At 35.3% G+C, this 21581-nt stretch overlaps 1 protein-coding gene across 1 annotated transcript in view; it reads right to left on the bottom strand.

The window, feature by feature from the left end:
- Window positions 1–21116, bottom strand: part of LOC120897053 (homeotic protein proboscipedia-like) — a 34468-nt gene extending 13352 nt beyond the window's left edge. The window contains exon 1 of the mRNA XM_040301661.1: window positions 19366–21116. Within this exon, the coding sequence (XP_040157595.1) occupies window positions 19366–19888 (523 nt within the window). The 5' untranslated portion in view covers window positions 19889–21116. The remainder of the gene's footprint in view (window positions 1–19365) is intronic.
- Between the last annotated feature and the right edge of the window lie 465 nt (window positions 21117–21581).

The following is a 21581-nucleotide window of genomic DNA, read 5'->3' on the forward strand; positions in this document are numbered from 1 at the left end:
TGCATCTTAACAGATTTAGCCACTTTCTGTGTATGGTATTATTCAAACAAAACATGTTTGTAACAACTCACTCATTCAAGCTATTACATGACCAGCTACGATTAAATGCAGCATGACCCATCAACCAAATGTGACCCGTTTCTTTTCCTTATCTTATTGGCCATCATAAAATTCACGGATTCCTTGGTAATATTTGATTTTTTACATTAATCCGCTTCTTTCGTTAGATTAACCGTCAAGGATGGCTGCTCACATGGCAGTTTGTCACACAATTAGTGTCAGAAAAATTGCCAAACTCTGATCAAATCAAGGAATGAGGCCTCCCACACATTTTGTTACCTTCAAAAATGGGTAGGATAGGTTACACATAAGTTAAAGATATGATTTTCACTATCATGCTCCAATCATTTAAATCCCCCGCCTTTAGTGCCTGTCTGACCGCCTGAAGTGCAACTGAAACAACAGAAATGCATTAATTTAGAATGAAGTCACCAGCAGATTGATAACAATACATTTAATTCACGGCTACGTAGTGTTTGTCCAGCTTAAATAATTAAAAAGCTAGATGGACGAATACTTTTTGCGCGCCCATCAAACGACTTTTTTTTAGTTTTTTATGTATTTTTGTTGCTATTGCAATATTAAAATGCTTGTTTTTAGCAAAACGTGTGTATTACCGGTTCCTTTATCAAATCTCATCATTACTTTTATCACCCCGTATGTATTGCGGCCATTATTTGCCTTTTTCTTCAAAATATTCAGCTAGACGAATACTTTTTGGACTGACTGTACAGGATGTGTCAGTCGATTTCAGACATTGGCGACCTTCACGATTCTATTCAGTTTCTTGTATGGAGTTTGACAGTTGGAAGCTGAAACCATGTAAACACTCCATACAAAACCACTCATAAAACTAGTATACAATTTTCAGTCTAGATTATTCTAGCCTCAAAGCTAGAATTGAATTCGCGTACCTGCTCGAAAAATCAAAACAATGTGGTGTTTATATTTATCCCAAGGTGCATTAAAGAGATCTGGTGATGAATGCAGAATCAAAGTGTATGTAGTGCAGGTGGTCTCATAGCATGTTTTTTATAACCAAATTTGAATATCACTTTTTGAGAGGATGGATGAAAACTTTTGTTTAAACAAGCTTTCTGGAGGCTTGACGAATACTCAAAACACTCTTAAAATTTTTTATTCCGAAACAGAGGCGATAAAAATCTGCCTTCTAAATTCACACACCTTGGGATAAGCCCACCTTTATACTTTACTCACTTAGATAGCTGCTCGAAAACTGCTATACAATGCAAACAGCTGACAAGCTGAAATTTTAGCCTACCAACTTAAAACGGAAAGGGCCTCATTTACAGTTTTGTATGGAAATGAAGGTAAAATACCATTTTGTTCTTTAAGAAACAAAAAGAAAAACTTGAGCTTTTCGATAACAAATACTTCTATTTTTAAAAAGAACCCCTGGTATCCATACAATTGACAGCGATTGCGAGGGTTCGCACGCCATACAAGTTCACAGTCCCAGAGCCCTTCCATTAAAGAGCTTGCGAGCCTAGGCAGTTTTTTCGCCCCTAGTTTTAGCAGTTATAATTAAAGCACTTCGAGACCAGGTTAAACAGTGCGATTTTTAGCATACAAAACACCTGGGTTTTGACATTTTATTATGAAAAAATCCACAAACTATGAAATAGTTGTCTTTTCGACTAAAAACACCGAAAGAAATGAATTTATGAATAAAAATTAATATTATTTAAAATACTTAAGATTTCGAGCAGATGATACCACTTGCAACCCTCGCAATGTTTGACGGGATTTCATTTTACAAAAATCCTCAAAATTAGAAATAGTGATCGTTTTGACGAAAAACACCGCAAAAAAAAAATTAATAAAAAATTAAGATTATTTCAAATACCTTAAGAATTCATAATCTTATACTAGTCACAAACCTTGCAATGTTTAACGGGTTGGCGGGACTACACAATGTGTAGTCCCTCGCAATGTGTAGTATTCTGGTAAAATAAATGAATAGTAATTATATTTGATGGCATTTTAAACATCTGTCTGAGCAATCCTTCCCGCAATCCTCGAAATGCGGTAAAGTGATCCCGATTCTCAAGCTCGGTGAGGATCCCACACAACCATCCAGATATCGTCCGATCAGTCTGCTGAACTCTTCAGGTAACATGTTTAAAATGATGATCTTATTGGAGACTGCGTGCTATTGTCAAAGAGTCTCAAATTTCAAATCTCAAATGGTCATTAACAACTCACCAAATAAGTTACCAAAAAACGCTATATTAGAGAACGAACGGATCTAAATATCCACTGCAATTGTGATGTTAGACGTAGAAAAGGTGTTCGACAACGTGTGGCATGATGAGCTCGTTCACAAACTCCAATTGAAAAGTACCAAGTTCAATTATACCTGATGACCAAGAACTATTTCCATCAGGGAACCTTTCAGATTGTCCTTAAGCCTCATATGTATGAGGTTTAAAATTTTTTAAAAAATTCAATGAAATTGTCAGTAGATCAATCATAATCATCCGGGTTGTATCAATTTGACAGTTAAGAGTTTTCGCTATTTGCGAAAATTCCAGTGGAGATACATAGAACAGTGAGTATATAAATTATGCAGAATACTAATTCTTTTTTATTTTTCTTAAAATTTTAAAACAATTTTTACACGGCTTATTATGAAAATGCAAATTTAGGGCCGTACCATAATTGTAAAGACATCTCAAATAATTATTTTACTAGCTAATGCAGGTATGTCAAACTCGATAATGAATGCGGCCCGCGAGAATATTTTGAGAAGTGCTGAAAGCACTGCAAACCAAAAATCTGTTGTTACTATTAGTCTAGGTGTATTAAATTTTTCAGAGAAGAACAATAATTGCGTCACTATATTTTGCTAAATTAACATTAATGTTCCCATAATATCTAACAAACTTATTCTACACGTACGTACAGAACAACTGAGACCCTTAAGAAACATCGAATCGAATGCAAACTCATTCGTTATAAATTTCGATTAAATTCTGAATATTCGCATAATTTTGTGCAGACTCGATTGCACATTCTTTATGAAAAAACCGAACTTAATGGAAAACGTTGCGTCAACTGTCTAGAAACGAAATAGGAATGAAAATAACAAGATACGCACACTTGGAAACTTTGCAACAATTAGTGATGGATTGTCAAAACAACAGTTTCGCTCGTTGCCGTCCGAAGCCTATAGAGCCGTCTAGAGTCATTCGTAACCGTTGGAGTCATCGGTTGTCGCACGGAGCGGCTAGTCTGCAGTGAGAATGGTTCCGGTCAGTCCTACCGACCTTAATTCCTCCTGCCTACTAAGGCCTACTGCCGAGTAAAGGCTTCAGTCGGCTCCGAATTGCTCCGAACGGATCTGCACGGCTCCGACCTTAGTATGTTACATCGTTGATATTCGATTGGAGCCACTTCTGTTTTTTTTCATAATCTTCTTCTTCTTTGGCTCAACAACCGATGTCGGTCAAGGCCTGCCTGTACCCTCTTGTGGGCTTGGCTTTCAGTGACTAATTGATTCCCCCCCATAGCAGGATAGTCAGTCCTACGTATGGCGGCGCGATCTATTTGGGGATTGAATCCATGACGGGCATGTTGTTAAGTCGTACGAGTTGACGACTGTACTACGAGACCGGCTCGATTTTTTCATAATCATCCCACCATAAAAATCAGTTAATATCCAATATGTACGACTTATCGAAAGCGTGTGTAGCCAAGTTGAATTTATTTGCATCTCACGTTCTACGTTCTACGTTCTATGCTTAAGATAAAAGGATTTAGATTAAGGATTAAAATAAACGAAATGCCGAGGTCCTGCAATACATAGCTAATTAATAGGTTAGCTCACACAGTCCATACCTCACTTCGCGAATCATCTCCTTTCATGTGTCAAAAAAAAAATAGATTTGCCGACCTTTATGGGATCACACACCACGAACCTTCGTCGAATAAAACTATCGTAATTTAACAAAATTATTCATAAACAACGGGTTTTTGTTAAAAGAAATGAATATACCACCAGATTATTTGGGACTTGAAAATTAGCAAAAACTAATGTTTAAACACGATTTATTACAATTTTTCTCTTGAGCTGTCAAAAAATTGCAGGCAAATATTTGTGTTATTCATCCAGCGATGAATAGCCCGGATTGCTTATAAAAAAACTCGCAACAGGCAGCTAGATTTCCCCTACCTCAGTGAAAAAGTGGGGTTGAGCGATATTTTCTAACAGAACTGCCGTGTGAGAACGCGACAAATGAAAAATATCCTATTTCAATAATAAGGATAAAAGAGATTGCATGTGACTTTAAAAGCATATTAAACATTAAAAAAAAGAGCACAATAAAAAACTAACATCGCAAGTTTTTAAATAAGAAACGATTCCAGATTTGAAGCGAGGAGTACAAAAAGTCAATTTGTTTAACAATAATGATTTTACAGTATTTTATATAAATATTGAGGTATATTTTTTACTCTCAACTTTGCGGCGAATCACTAAAAATCTGTACTTGTGGCCCTCTGATGGAATGAGTTTGACATAGCTGAGCTAATGCATTAAAAATCGTTTAAAAATATAAATGACTAGTTTTATTTGATAATGATCTATATTATTATAAATGATAACTTTTAAAAAGTGTATTGATGAGAGAAAAAAAACTATCACGATAGGATTACATTCCTCAACTAGGTATGTAACAGTAGAAAATACTTCGATTCTGCAAAAATGTGGTTGAGATTTATGTGTCGCGCTTGTTGAATCGGATCAGTGTTGAACGAATATTCATTTAATTGATGATGACTAATGGCAATTTAAAATTAAGTTTTAACATCTTTTATATACTTATATTTTCAAACAAGCCAGTCTAGCCGGTCTCATGGTACAGTCGTCAACGCGTGCGACTTAACAACATGCCCGTTATGGGTTCAAGCCTCAAATATACCGGGTCGTCATACGTAGGATTGACTATCCTGCTATGGGGGGCGCATTTTGAAAATCGTTAAAAAAGTATTTCTTTGAAACTTTCGTAAAATATGCGATATGTATTTTTGAAAGATTTTAAAATTGATTAGTCAGTACAAAAACCTATTTTTTGAAGAATCTGTATAGTTACAGTACGACCCTAAATTATTTTTTTTTAATAAGTCATGTTTTATAAGAGCTCGATTCAATCCGAAACATATTAATTTCTCCCGAACTTTTCCGGTCGTATAGCCTCACAGTCGTATAAAAGCTATTCCGTTGAAACATTTAAAAATGGATTAAAAACGCCGAGAATACAACAATCAGTAACCTCACAACCTTTACTTGTCTTTATTATTGGTCAGATTAAGAGTTCTCCGTCATACTGAAGCAAATAAATATTTTGGTCATGTTCATTTTGTATCAAAACAAAATAATCAAACTGAAATATAGATAGTTGAAGCCAAATAATACCAAAGTAAACAAGTAACAAAAATCGATGATTTTGTGTGATAATTGTGGAAATGGGTACGATGATGAGATGAAATATTTTGTTAAGTCCACAATTGCTCAGGAGAATAGCAAGTATTTATAGTCTTTATTTGGATGTAGAGACGTAGGTGTTACTGCGCGCGGTTGTAGTAATATTGTAGTAACGCTACACTTTCTGGACGATGAGAAATTCATTTTAGCTACTAAAAGTTTTTGCTTTATCATCGCATCTACCGTCATAATATGGTCGAACACGATCCAACGATAACGTTCTCTCAAGGCTCGGTAGAACAAACAGACGGATGCAAACACAAATCGTAGTAGATGATTCATGGTAAAAACTGGACATGGTGAAAAGTTGGGCCAGTAAAGCGCAATCCATCCCTAAACTCAGCATGAGTGAGGCTTTTCTAGAGTATCAGATTCGGAGTCATGTTTTTTTTTCCAAACTGTCTGCCATCTCTTATTCGTGGATTTCATGTGAGCTGTATTTTTATTATATACCATTAAGTTATTTATGTACAAATGAGATACTAAGGACATGAATTAACACATTAGAATCTTACGAAAGTGCTTGAAATACAAATAAGAAAATAGAAAAATATTGGTAGCTCCATTGTAATAATATGTAATATGTTTTAGAATAAAACATTTGTTTACAGTTTCGATCTATCAAAAAAGAAATTAATAAAAACATGATTAATTTAACACGAATGAGCACCAGAAGTTCGGTGAAAAATTTGGAAAAGCTTGAATAAAATAGATAATTTAGGGAAATCAGGGTACGGTATGAAATTGTAATTCTATATTTTTCGCGTTCAGTTATTTTTCTTGCTAATATGTTGTCAATATTTTTTCGCCCCACTGAAAATGTATGCATGTGTTTCTAGGGTAAAATTTTCTCTGGTAGGAGATTCTTGCTTATACGCAAGGAGTACTTTTGGTAAACAGCCTCACTGTCACTTGGAGACACGTCAGTTTGCGTCGTCTAGTTACATACGTCGATACACAACGCCTGGTGATGGCAATGACACAACCATAGGTGACAGAGTGGTACTGCATGCTATGAAACGGTAGTTGGAAATCGTTTTTTGAAAATGATTGATTGATCACCACATGTCAATTGTAAACAATTGGTCCTTCTCTTGTTCTCACTGTGTTTTGTATGTGAGTTCAGCACTGTGATATGCGTAAACGTGCATGCTTCAGCTACACAATTTGGGACTGTGCTTGAAAATCAGTGTGGAAGTTTTTGCTTGCAGATAGGATAGGGCGCCGTCGGTTCGACATAGAGGATTTTCCAGCACCTGTGCATATAGGAAATTGTGAGGAACATGGTATACTGCTAACAAGAGCTTGGTTATAGACGCTAGAGTGCTTTGTTTGAAGAGTAGGATCAGAATGAATGAATGTACAGTGCAAAAAACATTTGGTCACCGAGATTTGTCATCAAGGGATCAAATATCATAAAAGCATTGAACCTTCATGTATAGCAATTTCCATGCGTTTTCTCGCGATAACAGCAAAGACATTGATTCCTGGAGGTCAAACACAAGCAATTTATCATGTTTAGAAGTATAGGTGGAACGAGAAAAAAGGTGCCAGCAAGAAGAATTTACTAGCGTACGATTGGACGACTTTACTGAATGTCAAAACAAGACATTTTCTGTATCGACAAACGACAAGATTTTTTAAGTACAAAAAAGTACAGGAATAAAGATAAATATAATTTAAAGTAAAAACCATAAAGCAAAGCAATGCTCAGGGAAGTGGTAATTAGAAATAGAGTGGGATTTCAGTTTAAATCGCTATCTGTGCAAGATGTTTTTTGCGTAAACAAAAAAAACACAAATGCTGTTGAATTGGAACATTATAAGAATGTTGAGGAGTGAGAAGTAAAGTTTAAAGGGCAGTAAATGCATATAAATCTAAAACAAAAAGTATGCTTTTCGTGGGTTATCGCCTAGTAAAAAGAACCCATCCTTTTTGCTGCTATGGCCTGAAGGCGGAGAAGCAAAATTCACAGAAGTAGAAAAAGTGACTCGGAAAAGATTTTCTCCTATTTTTAAAAGACGTTTAATTTCTGTTGCTGTTGTTTTTTACAATCTGTTTGGTAGGGTGAGCATCATCGGGAGGATATTTTTTCGTGTCTAGTTATAGCTTGAAGGACGCTACGAATGGTGTTGGTGTCATTTCTGGCTATCTGCAGAGCTAGGAAAATGTTAGTGAGCTACCGTAAATATGCGGTTTTCTGGATGTTATACCCCCATGAATGAGATGAATAAATTTAAACGATTGCGAAATCAATTACAAGACTGCTTTTAATATCTTTAATATGCAAAATAAGTACTATTACATTTCACAGAACACAGTGGTAAAATGAGGTGGGCTTGATATTCAAAATACCTTATAACTTGAATAAGCCTATAAAAACTTGAAGAAATAGTTGAAGAAAATATGTTGTGCATGAAGAGTGTTTCGATCCTAATTATTGTCCAGCCTAACACCTCCTTTTTTCATCGTGCAATCAAACATATTTTGCGGGATTCTAGCTTGAACCTAGGCCAAACGTGTAATGTAACAGCGTTTTGTATTATGCTAAACACTATTCAATAGTAAAATATCCATTTCTGGGATCTTGTTAGTCTATTTAAATGTATTGGAAAGTGTACGATAATTGGATATAAAGTGTGCATCAATTGAATTTTGAGTTTTTATAATAGTGCAATAATATTATTTTTGAGGTAGGTTTAAAAACCAGTATTTCTTCGCAATTATTGGTATGAATAGATCTTGAAAGCAATTTAAAAATACCATCGAAAATACATTCTCCTACAGGAAGCAATCTCATACGATAGTAAGTTTTTTTGTTTCTCGAATTCCCTTCGCGAACCGAATATTTTTGAGCAGAGTTTTATTGATTTACATTCAATATTCAATATTATATTGAATCCTATAAAAAATTGTGTATACATTTTAACGTTATGCCATCATTTGTCATAATAAAAAAGGTACTGCAATGAAAATTAAAAAAAAATCTGCCGTTCGCGCCAGTCTAGATTTTAATACAGACGAGGGGTCTCCAAACTTTTCACTTCGCGGGCCGTATTGCTTAACAAATTTCGTTGTTGGAGGCAATTTTGACATACCTTTAGCTAATGGACGAAAGTTTATATAATCTTCTAATGAAAAAAATACCAACTGGATGTATCAAAATTGTACAGATTTATATTATTGAAGTTCTATTTTAATCTTAAACATTGAAATTTTGATTAAAATAATCAAAATAATAAACTTTTTGTTTTAGTCTTTAAAAACTCATCGTGGACCGTATAAAAGGCAATTGAGCCGCATGCGGCCCGTGGGCCATAGTTTGGAGATCCCTGGTCTAGACCGTGAACAACGTTGGCAATCAAATAAACCACAGGAGATCAAACATCCAAGATGACATGCGGAGTGTGTTATTAAAGTGGACATCGATAATCAAAATACACACAAAAATATTCTAGACCAACCTTAACACATGTATGCTTTACAACAGTATTTTTTGTCTGCTGTTTTTTTTTTAAATGTTTAGTTTAGTTTGGAAATGACGTGAATTTTTAAACAAAGTAATGATTTGTTTTGTCAGTTGAGCGGCCCTTGTAGAAAGGCCCAGAAGGAGGCAAGCGTGGGATAAATTTAGGTAAAAAGACCTTGAATGATTCTGTAGGTTTAGGCTCTTATAGCATCCCAGTAGAGGCTTCACTCCCGTACCCACTGCGCAGACATTTTAAGATAGAGGGGATTCACTTCATTCACCATAGAGGGAGGAAAAGCTGTAACAACGTGGACACCCACTTAACAAAATCTTTGTGCTGAGATAGCAGGGAATGGTTGTGATGAAATATGTTATATGTGGTATGCAGTATAGTTCATTAAACAGTGATATTAATGTTAGCCAACATTTTTGTTGTGGGACTTCTTAGGATTGATGATTATCACGGTAATGGTTCAAACAAAATAAAAATTAGCGAAAACTAAACCGAAAGCATACAGACAATGAGAATTTGTGGCCTACGCACATTTTAGCTTACTAATGCAGATATGATCGAAAGTGTAAGGAGTTAATGTACTGGCGTTTTGTGATAATTTTTTTGTAAAAAATTACATTATTTTCAGTTGAGGACTGTGGTTTTAAAATATCATTTCATGTAAAGCTATATTAAAAGCTTACGAGTTTAACTCATGTAGGTCCTGAACGGTTCCTAACACAGGATAAGTCCTGAACGGTTCCTAACACATGATAAGTCACGTTATTGGTAGCACCTAAGAATGTTTTCAGTACAAAAAAAGAATTGAAAAGCATTAGAAATTTAAAAATCTTGATTAAAAACAGTAATAAAGCATATATAATCCAGCCAAAATACTAAGACTACAAATGAGTTATTTTTACCCGAAGACAGTATGTTTTCTGTGTGGCGTTTTTATCTCATTTTAGCAAGTAATGAGAATAGTTGAAAAGGGTCATACTTTTATTATATCTGCAAACGTGAATAGTATTAAAATACTTGGCTGAGAGTCTGTTAGTTTGCAGAATCTTTCTTTTTATTCCTCTAGAGTTATTAATTCGTAAATTAATTATGAAAAATTCAATCATGACCAATCAACTAATGAACCATAAACACAAATAAAATATGAAAAAGAAGTCTCAATTCATTGAAAACAATAGTTTTAATATTTTTTAATTACAATTTAAAAAACTGCATAGTTAAAAATACTTAAAACGAGCTACATTATTATGTCACTATGAGTGAGTTGTGAACATTCTAAAACTAATTTCAAAAATAACATTCACTCTGTAAGCCCTCAAGTGTATTTGAAAGGGTGTTTTAAGCCCAAAGAAACCATCTGCTCATCAACATATGGCGACGGAATTTAGGATTGTAAGTGAATATTTTTTATTAAAGGTACTGCTATAGTCATAAGCGTTGAAGAAACGGAGCTCTTGTGTATAATTGATTATGCTCTGTTCCCTTTATTGGGTGTCTAATTTTTGTTATGGCAATCATGCGCGGTTTTATGACTTAAGCTAGCTCTAATAGAGGCTATAATCAACCGATGTAAATTTTAATTTTCACGCCTATGCTGTGCTGCCGCACTTGGAGTCGATTTAGTTTGCGACCCGGTTTGGCGGCGATGATGTTGAGCTGTTAGTTGTAGGTTCGTAAAACATTTTGTTCTTGTGGAACATGCTACGGTTCCAGCGGTTACAATCAAAGCAACCCACAACTAATGCTTTAACCAAGGCCGTTTTTCTTGCCAACGCGTTCATTCCTTTTGCAATAGGATGAACTTCTCCAACAAGTGCTAGAGACCATGGGTTGCGAGTAATTTAGGTGTCTACGGTTCTTTACAAGAGAAATTGTTCTGCAATTCATCAGTATCATCAAATTCTCTGTTGAGCACAACGTACGGTGCCCTAAAGCAGGGTGGCGAAGTGAGTGATACATTTTTGCTTTCATGCTCATCTTCGTTTAGCGTACTGTTAAGAAGCAAGTGCGAAGAAAGCAACAACAGAGCAAGAATCATGTTAGATCGTTAATCAAACTCATTCAAAAGATTTCGGTTCTATTTCGTTTCGGGTACACCGTACATAGGTATACGATGTTAAGGTTCGAATGTATACCGAGGGCATGGTTTTGTAGTGATGACGGCGCCTCTTGTGAATGTCTAGGAGGCGTTGGCGCCCTTTGTGATGCTGGGTGGGTAAGGCATGTTTATAAGTGTTTTGTTACAATTCCCGTTCCAGAGTAAAAATATCGTTTGTCGTGACAGGGTACAGTGAGACGATTATCCCTTAATAAAACTGAGCCTTATCAAATTTCAAACCGTTTAGCAGCGGTGATTTTATTGATCCCCAGAGAAAACGGTCCACTCTCGGAGACAAATGATTGCTTGACCTGTCGACTTCACACGGTAGACCTCTGAACCACCCTCTATTTAATACGACAGGGTAAAGCGACGGTCTTTCAGCAATCGCTGGATATCTGCGAAGGGTGGATTGTATGTGGAATGATAACATAATATTTTTAAGCAGATTAGCACATCATGGTCCATTTTTCTTCTCCACTCCCTAGTACAAAATACACAACTTCCTGCTGTTTTTCGCGTTTATTCAATCCTCCAACACAGCTCCTGGAGAATGTCCGTTCCAAAAAGGGAGTGGTAGTTCTTGAAGGAATTTCCTGCTTCGAGGTGTGTACTCTTGTTATTCATGTGTATTTATTTGATAAACACTCACATTTTTTGTAGCAATGGTAGACTGGGAGTTTTTCTATGACACAAGCAATGTTGTGCAAGGGTGTGTGCCTGCCCTTTGCTCTTTCGCTCTTGTGCGAGCGTCGTGTGGTGAAATAAATCTACAAGAAAAGCGGTAACGATTAGGGGAAACGTAGTCTGGCCTGGGCAAAACCAGCGAAAACCGCATACACCGATGCTGGCTAAAGTAAGACTTTAAAAAAATGCTAAACCGAGCGAGTAAAGCGATGATGACGACAATATAATTTATAGTAGTCATAAAATTACAATGTCAACCACAAGAAGTGGCACTTCTGCAGCTTCGGAAGCATTGATAGAGTGAGTCTCACCGCTAGGACCGCAGTTGATGTTGTTGATCTGTGGTTACGATAAAGAATCTGAGAATGTATGATAGGAGTTGAGCAGGAGTGTGGGTTGAACTTAAATGTTGCACTAGTGTGCTTCAACAATTGTACAAACGAATTGAAATTTTAAATTGCTCAAGATCCGTGTATTACACAGTCACAAAGCCAGAAAAATTAACATGCGATTCTAATGGTTTAGATTTGATGAGAGTTTCATGATTGTTTAAATTTTATTGGAAAAAGTGTATTTTATATCTGTTGCAACTATTCAAGTACTTTGAATTAATTATTCTATGTTGTTGTTTATAGTAAATGACTAAACGTTGCATTTTATTGTAACTTAAATAATAATAATAATTATAATCATAATAATAAGAATAACAATTTTATTTGATTCTGCAGGAAATTCTAAACCATAATAAATATAAAGTATCTTTCAATTAATGATTGCTGTATTCACAGTAGTATGCATTCAGGTTTAGCTAACAACTTCATAAACAAAATACGGTAGTCCATGCATAGTTATGGAATGTGCTGTGTGTACACAGTTTTTACAAAACAGGCAGCTGAAATCATTTCGCTAGATGAAGTGGACACTGTTACCGGGTAGATGAAGTAGATTATAAAGTATAGCAATGAAAAATTAGCAGTCGGAAACAGGTTTCTGCGGTTAGCCCAGACTGTTCAACGATGGCAGATGCAATTGAACTCGCTAAAATTGACTTTGATCCGTCTGTTAAAGTTGATAGCGCAGAGAGGCAGAAGGGCAACAAAACGCCACAAACCATTTGCGAGAGAGCAAGTAAAAGGAAAATAATTCATTGCTATACGAATTGAAGTCGACTCATAACTAAGTTTTTTGTATCACGTATGTGGTTTAGAAATCATCTTTCTTTGTGTAACCTGTTATTTTACTTCATTTGTCATACGAGTGTATTTCTACCATAGTGGTTTTTTTCTTTTGGCCTGTCATTCTTGTTTCTTAAGGTACCTTTTGATCTTTTTTTACCGAACGGCTGTTTATGTTTGCTGAATGCAAACGCCTTGTAGGATTGGGCTTGGCATGCTGCATGCATCGTGCGTAAGAATTCAAAAGTTTATTAATGTTGTGGATGGAAATACCTTTGGCGATAGGTTCTGTTTGAGTTGGATGTTATCATTCTACTTTACACGAAGAAATTGACATGATAGAAAACAGCGGTTATGAATAATATGGAGCTGCTTTAAGCGAGAGATAATTGAAACAAAAATTTGTGAAGTCCCGTTAGACATTATCTAGCTTTCACTAAACGCATATGCACGGTAGTAGATGTAGAATATTCGAATGTTGCTCTTATTCGATTTTATAATGTTACCCTTTGTATATCCTTCAGTTATGCAGTTGTGTGTAAGTATGCAACAATAAAACGGGAAATGGGTTTGATATTTATATGCAAAACGAACAATGCAGCACAACGCCATATGAAAAATGTTTTATTGTATAAATTTTGTTGTGACGAAGAAAACATTTACGATTTTGTGCAGCTTTCGTTCAAAAAGTCATATATTTAGAAAAACTTGTTAGACTTTGCATACTTGGGTTGAAAAACATTGTTTTTCATTCGAATTTGCACCTACACCTTAACACTCACATGAAACTCAGCATACATCTTTAGTAAATTTTCATTGTAGTGATAGGAACTTATTATTCTTCTTACTTGGCACAATAACTGTTGTCAGCAAAGACTTGAATTTACGAAAAATGGTCTTAGATATCAGTGATTTATTGATGACTCATAACAGGATAATCCTTCGGTCCTTCGTATGGGAGGTATTGTCCTTACGGGACTAGAACCCATGACGAACATGTTGTTAAGTATGAGAGTCGGCTGTACCACGGGACTGGCCTAGCAGTGGTAAGAACTGCAATGATTCGTTGCTCTTACTATGTGTGATAAACCTACGCAGGTAAGGTAATACAAGAACGTAAACACAGTCCGTAAAGATGTTATATTTTTAAAAGAACATGATCATTAATCATACTAATGCCAAATACAACGCATAAAAAGCGTGCCTAGCTATTCTAGTTCTTTTTTGCTGAGGTTTTTCTTCTGTCCATATGAGCGATTGAAAAAAATTGGTAGAATCCGTTGCATAGTGATGCGTGTGTCAGGCATTGACGTTGATGTGCAGGTTGCGATGTGTAGAGTGATCGTACCGAAGCGTTGGCCCCGTTGAAAGAACTGTTGGTAACATGTGTCATTGGTGTTACAGGAAACTCGCGTTATCTGTTAGGCCGCTATACTCGATGATGATTTTATGTTACAGTTCTTCTTGGATTCTTCCATACACATTTCGCGTTGAATGGAGACGCGTGGTTGTAGGCAGATACAATGGTGGAATAGATAATATTTTCAAATGAGTGATGGGGTCAAAGCCATCGGGGCAATTGTGAGGAAGACAACAATTAAAACATAAACAACTGGAATTGTGAGATATTAAAGAATACCGTTTGGAAATTTACGGGAGATTTTAGTTTGTAATTAAAATAGCCGACTCGATGGAGTTTGTAGTTAATATCTAAAAAAGTAGAGCAAATTGGTCTACAAAGTAGATCAACAAATGTAAAAACTGAACCAACTGGTAAAACATTATGGTCTCAGATTATACGTAAGCAAACAGTTAAACAACATGATGAACGACAAAATTCCGGCAAATTTGTGAGTTTTGGTTATATTTTTATTACCAATTAATTCATTAATTGCAATAATAGGATTTAGTCAGTGCGATAGCGTGGCTAGCTTAAGACATTTTTTGTCATGGTGTCTCTTGACCATAGACGTATAATAGTGCAATGTGCACAATGTGCATAGGTATGATTTTGGTGTAAAAGATTGACACTTCCAATTTGTTGATTTGATTGAACTTTGATGCCCCACAACCAAATATTAGAAAAAGCCAGAGGCGATTATACAGCCTCAATGAACCATTACTATAGGTAATGAACAAATTTAACACTACAGATCAGTTTGACTTTAGCTATTTACATTTAATAAACCGAATTGTTGCTGCTGGAATGATGCACGGACTAGGTGGGGATCATTTTAGTGACATGGTCTTATAAGAAAAGATTTATAAATATGTTTAAAATTAAAAAAAAAACTAGAGTAAATGTACCAGTATTGGGCAGGTTAGTGCAGCAGTTTCACTTAAACAGCTCGTACACTTACAATCTTTATTATTTTTCTTGAATGTGACATTATTATGGACGATAAACTATCGTATTATGTTGTGCTATCTTTTATTTGCCGTTTCAAATGCATTTTCTATTCTAATGCGATATTCATGAAAATGTAAACACTGATTTTGTTCCTATTTTCGGCAGGCTGTGCTCCTATTTTCGGCAACGCGAATACGGGTCGGTAAATATTTTAATCAATGCCAATAGGTAGACAAAAATGTTTAAAACAATTTTACACTCTCACTTTCCTAAAATTAGTGTTGAAAAGTACTTAAATTATTAATTTTATGTTGCCCATTTTGGGCATTTTGCTCGCAATTTTTACAGTCACTTTGATTTGAGTTACAATCAAAGTAGGCTTTGGAAAAATGAGACTGCCTGACGGCTATAGTGTAGGGCTCCCACCGGCTCACAAATTATTATTTTTCTCTCAAGTTATTTGATTATTTATAGTGAAATTGGTGATATTTGATACAAGAAATGTCGTTTTATGTGTCGACATACGCATTGCAGTTTTCTGATGAAGTTTGAAATGTATATTCAACGAAATCAAAAGTGTATTTTTGTTTCAAGTTTTGGCAGGAGCCAACAGCATTGATCTGTCAAAAATCAACATTTACCGTGTATCAATTTTCGGCAGCATTTAAAGTGAATAATTAGTTGTTTTTAGTGATCTTAAAATTCCAAGCGGGCTAGTATAAATTCTGAAACCAAAGAATCGTTCATAAAAACCAAACTTTCATGGTTTAAGTGCTCTGGTTCTCTTAATAATGAAAACTGCCGAACTATTGGCTAACAGCAAATCTGCCGAAACATATTGAACTCTGCACATTTTGTTTGATATTTTGAAAAATATGCACGGAAATGATGTGAAACTTCGTATATGAATAACAAATGAGCATATCTCTATTTAAAAAATAAGTGTTAAGACAATTTTTAACATGTTTCTGCGTAATTACAAGTTTTTAGTTACCCTGCCGAAAACAGGTACACTGCCGAATACTGGTACAGTTACCCTAATTAAAATTTGTCTTATGACTTAAAAATATTTCAAATTCCGGCTTTTCTTTATTTGAAGTGCTTCTACCAATGTTTTTAATCTAAAACTTCTACAGTAGTGCTCTACTAGTGCTATAAGTGCTCATTCTTAAAAATACAACGTATTTTTCGACACATATATATATATATAGGACATTAAGAATAATTATGTATTTCGTAAAAAAGACGATTTCCTTGTTTTAGTTATTTTTTTTCCTTTCAGTATAATATTATGTTATTATCATTGTTTTTATTTAATTATTTAAATCGACGTAGACCCACGATTTGACATTTCAACATTTTATAAAAATATGCCTTCTGGATCAAGTATCAGCGTCAACAAAGTGGAGTTATTTTAGTTGAACCAACTTATAGAATAATTATGCAGTTAAGTTTGGAGCATAAGGGGTTTATACGTTTATTCTCTCTGGGCTGTAGTGTTACCTCCTGGTGCGTAAATTAACGACGGGGGATTGTCATGCATGCTGTGTTGTGCACAGCTAGCGCAGCTCCAACAGTTCCGGAAGTCTTCTGTAATATGGATTACAAGCCGTGAGGGTAGTTAGCAGTAAATCATCCACAATATAACCACTTCACTCACGCCTTCACTCTTATGATGTTATCCTTTGGATAGAATACGAAGGGAAGTAAGATACACAGAATTAGCTCGAGTATAACGAGAGAAGGTGCATAATGGCATGTAAACTGTGCCCATTGAAACTATTACACGTCGAATAAAATATTGTCTCCGAATTGGACGCTACATGGCTCATTGGTATGTTCAACATTTTGGTTCACCAATACAAGGGCTGCAGTAGTATCTTAATCAATTTATATTTGTACAAAGCATAGACACGCATCAATGTCAATGGATACGGCAGTGAAAAGGATGGTAGATGAGACTATTTTAACACGTTCAGCCCGGAGCTGATTTTCATCAACTTTCCGTTCCGCCGGCATCTAGAACGCAAGCAGTGGATTTTGAACCATGTAGAAAAATGAGTTTTCGCTATAATTTCAACCCTCTCTGTTCATCAATACTGTTGTGTATGGAATGAGGTTTTTATCAACTGCAATCATTCTTAGAACACTATTATTTTACTTGCCCCCTGCTGCTGCTGCATGCGAGAAGAGTACAGTTATTCGCAATTTTGTTTGACCCTAGCAAAAGACCAATAGCAGGCCCCATGGCCTGCCACCAGCATACGGGAAAGTTCACTGGCAGGCCCTGGAGCCTGCCACCGGGATGGACGTGTTAATGGAGAATATGTAAAAACTAATCAATGATGTAATGTGAAAACAGTAGCAGAGTTGTGAGATGTTTCGGTAGGTGTTGAGATGGTATATTGTCAAGGTAATTTTTAAAGATCATATCATATGTTAACGTTACCAATATTTTTTTTAAATATTTATAATACCTAGGAGTAAACAAAATTTGAAAATGAGGATTATTTTATGAGCGATGATTTTAACACATTTTGAATTAATGATTTCATCGCTAAAGGTCTAAAGCATTCTTATAACCAAATCAGCTGTGCAATTACATCACAATCGTTACTTACATGGTTAATTTTAATATCATGTAACTAATCTTTGGAAAGCTTAATTGCGAGCAACATGTCGTTTGTATTTAAAAAGATTATATTTAAATGAAAATTATAAGTTATTAGCGGATTTTACGAAAAATATATCATATTGTTTGAATTTCTAGCAAGATAGCCAGTCCTTGGGAAATTATCAATATTCAATCTCCGTATGTACCGATCCCTCATGCGTGGGACAGACTTCTTCTATTTGGCGTAACGTCCTACGCGGACATGCCGAACTATACAGGCTTTCGAGACTTATTCAGTACCATACAAAAGGGTAGTTAGTCCTTGTTACAGGAGGACGGTGCATTCTAGGCTTGAACCCACGACGGGCATGTTGTTAACTTTAAACTGATTTAACGACTGCATCACGAGGCCACCTGGAGGGGCTGACTATCCTATTATAAATACACATACAAGTTATACACAGCCAAACTCATTAGTGATTTTAGGCAGATATAAATTGAATATTTATTTGTATATTTGTATATTTGTATATTTATTAAATGATCGACGGACCTCATAAGCCCTCTCGATATATTGAGTAAGTAAATTGTATTGAGTACGTCGTTTCATGAGAAGGGCCCCTTAAAGTCGCTCAAAATAATAATAATATTCATATTCAAATATTACAACTTATATCATATATATATATATATATATATATATATATATATATATATATATATATATATATATATATATATATATATATATATATATATATATATATATATATATATATATATATTGTATGTAATTATTATATACTTTTTTTTCAATACATTTCATTCATTTCATTTTATGTATGAAGGTATTACATAGCAAGTATTGTTATATTTTCAAACAGAGTTCTTCAACATTTTTCTCGCACCACGGACTACATTGCTTTTGTTTTTGCGTAGTTGAGAGATGCGTAGGGGTAGATTATTTTTTGTTGTCTTTGTCTGAAACAGTTTTGATATAATTTATACGACTTATTTTGTCAAAAATAACGATTGTATTTTTTTGTGAAAACAAACAAACTCTTAATCATTGTATTTTGCGTACATCAGTACATCATAATACTATTTTGCGGATCACGTCTATTTGCGTCACGAACCACTGAAGAGGTATATACAGAAGGAACTGCTGATTGCATATTCATTTTGATGATTTAGTTGCGATACAACTAGTGATGCTACTTATCGTTGTCATTAATAGTTGTAGAAGACATGCAAGGAATGTAAGGGTTGTAACCATAGCAATGAAATGAACGAAACAAATGAATATAAGGGGGGCATGGAATCTTTTCCGTTGCTAGGTCACACATTACAGTCTTGAATTAAATGGTGTACAAAACATGACAGATTTACATACCTTGTGCAGTCGCTTTGCGTGCTGTTTTTTTTTCCTTCATCCAGGGATACTCTGGTACGGACTCCATGTTATCACTGGGTCCAATTGGAATTCCTTGCGTAACAAGTTTGGGACTCTCGCTATCGATATGTGTCAAAAATTCAGCCATTGAGGGTTGTGAGTTGATAAAACCACTTTCGTTTTGCATCCAATAAGATGTGTCCGCGATACGTTGCTGCTGATGTGGCTGCTGCTGCGTAGCAGCTTGAGCGCCGAGGGGTTCTACGGAAGTTATAACGGATAACTGGGTGGCAACTCGTGTTGTTTTATCACAGATCACTTGTTTTCGGCCGATTAATTGAGTGCTACCTGCGATGATGGTTTGCTGCTGCTGGTTTGTGTTAAGTGAAACTTGCTGAGCATTGGTTATATCTGTTTCACTTCCAACCACGACTGCTGTTCCGACATGAAGCGAACCGATCGCCGGAGATTCAGATTTAATTTGCGCACCCATGTGTTCGAGAGAATTGCAAACCTCTTGCATTGCCAGGGTGATATGAAACTGATCCAAGTCGTAACAAGTGTACAAGCTATTGTACTATTTGAATTTACCGAACGAATAGCTTTGTCCAACAATTTATGAATTGTTTTCTTCAATTTGAGAGAATTATATTCCTATCAAGTTGATTGTAACTTTTTTTCATTCAAAACGCAATCAAATGGTTAGATGACCATTGATCACTTTGTAATGTGGTGTAATGATCATCATGAAACACATAACTAAATTGTTGTATCAAAAACAAGAACAAAAGATGAACAACTTTCTAGAACATTGCTCTATTCTTCACCAGAAACTCATTTAATTATATTATCGCACCATTGTCACGTCATACATATCAATGGGGTTATTTTCAACATGGTGGAACACGATTTTCACCTTTTTATTTCGAACAATACCTTTGTATCGGGATGTAATCGATAGCGGCAATGCTTACAGTATGTTCACGTTAAAATTTATAGCACAACACTCTGATATGTTTGACGATTGCTGCAAAAAACGTTGCATTCATTTCCTCTTATTTTACTTATCATTCCGTCAAAAGAACTTTAGAGAAGACATAAAAAAAAACGAAGCAACGACTTATAACGACTGGTACACGTGGCAGCGGCAAAGATCATATTACGAGAGCTTGTCGGTTTGAAATACTTGGGGTAGTATCGCTTACAATAACACTCGAGTATCGCATATTTTCCTGTACTTTCCACGCATTGATGTCACCACAGATAGCACAACACCATTTAGATAAGTACACAAACGATTTAATCAACATAAAAACGGTATCACCAACATACAAGGATGTTTCCGGAATGAACGATACTAAATATTTGCATAAATCAAGCACCAGTTTAAACGATACATTAAAAAAAACACACAACAAACACTATATACAGGACGGGATGCCGAATACCGCTTTATGATAAGTGCGATTTTACCACTCAATAAATTAACACATTTCCACAAATGAAAACCAAGTTTCAAAAAATACTTTGATTTCTTGCATAAATTGGTTTACAGAAATTATCAAAACGCTTTTTTTAATAACACCAGCATTTTCACCTTGTCCACTTTTTTGGTTTGTTTGTCGAAACGTATTAGCATGTCAAAACCGTCACTAGCTTTTCTAAAACAACTTCAATGGACATAAAATTCCGCAATCTAGTCCAAGGCAGTTTTACGTATTCGATGTGTCGTAAGCGAACGATGTGTAACAGCTAACTGACCATTTTGAAACTAAGGCGTTTGCGTTGGTAAAATGTGGTTGGCTGGCAAAGTTAACATTTTTCTCAGGAACAGGAAATAGAAAGAGAACAAAACACTGGGATTTTCTTTTCTCGCCAACATTGGTGGCGAAAACAGTAACACGCCTTCTTTTTCGATGTGTACGCAAGCGTACTTGAGTGTGTGTGTGATTATTTCTTGCTTCTACTGTCAGGGATGAGCAAGCGAAAACAATTTTGCAACAATCTACAAACGATTCAGAGATTGTCATGTTTTGGATTTGAAACAACATGAAGATGAAAAATCTACGAATTCTACAATGATTCAGCTGTATATGATATTTATGAATTGAAGGGGTTGTTTAATATCCTTGATCAGAAATCTTCTAAACCCAACAAAGAAAATATTCCTTTTTAAATTTCATACTTTCATATTTTCAAATTTTCATTTTTAATTA

Source organism: Anopheles arabiensis, chromosome 2, assembly GCF_016920715.1.
Source record: "Anopheles arabiensis isolate DONGOLA chromosome 2, AaraD3, whole genome shotgun sequence".
Lineage (NCBI taxonomy): Eukaryota > Metazoa > Arthropoda > Insecta > Diptera > Culicidae > Anopheles > Anopheles arabiensis.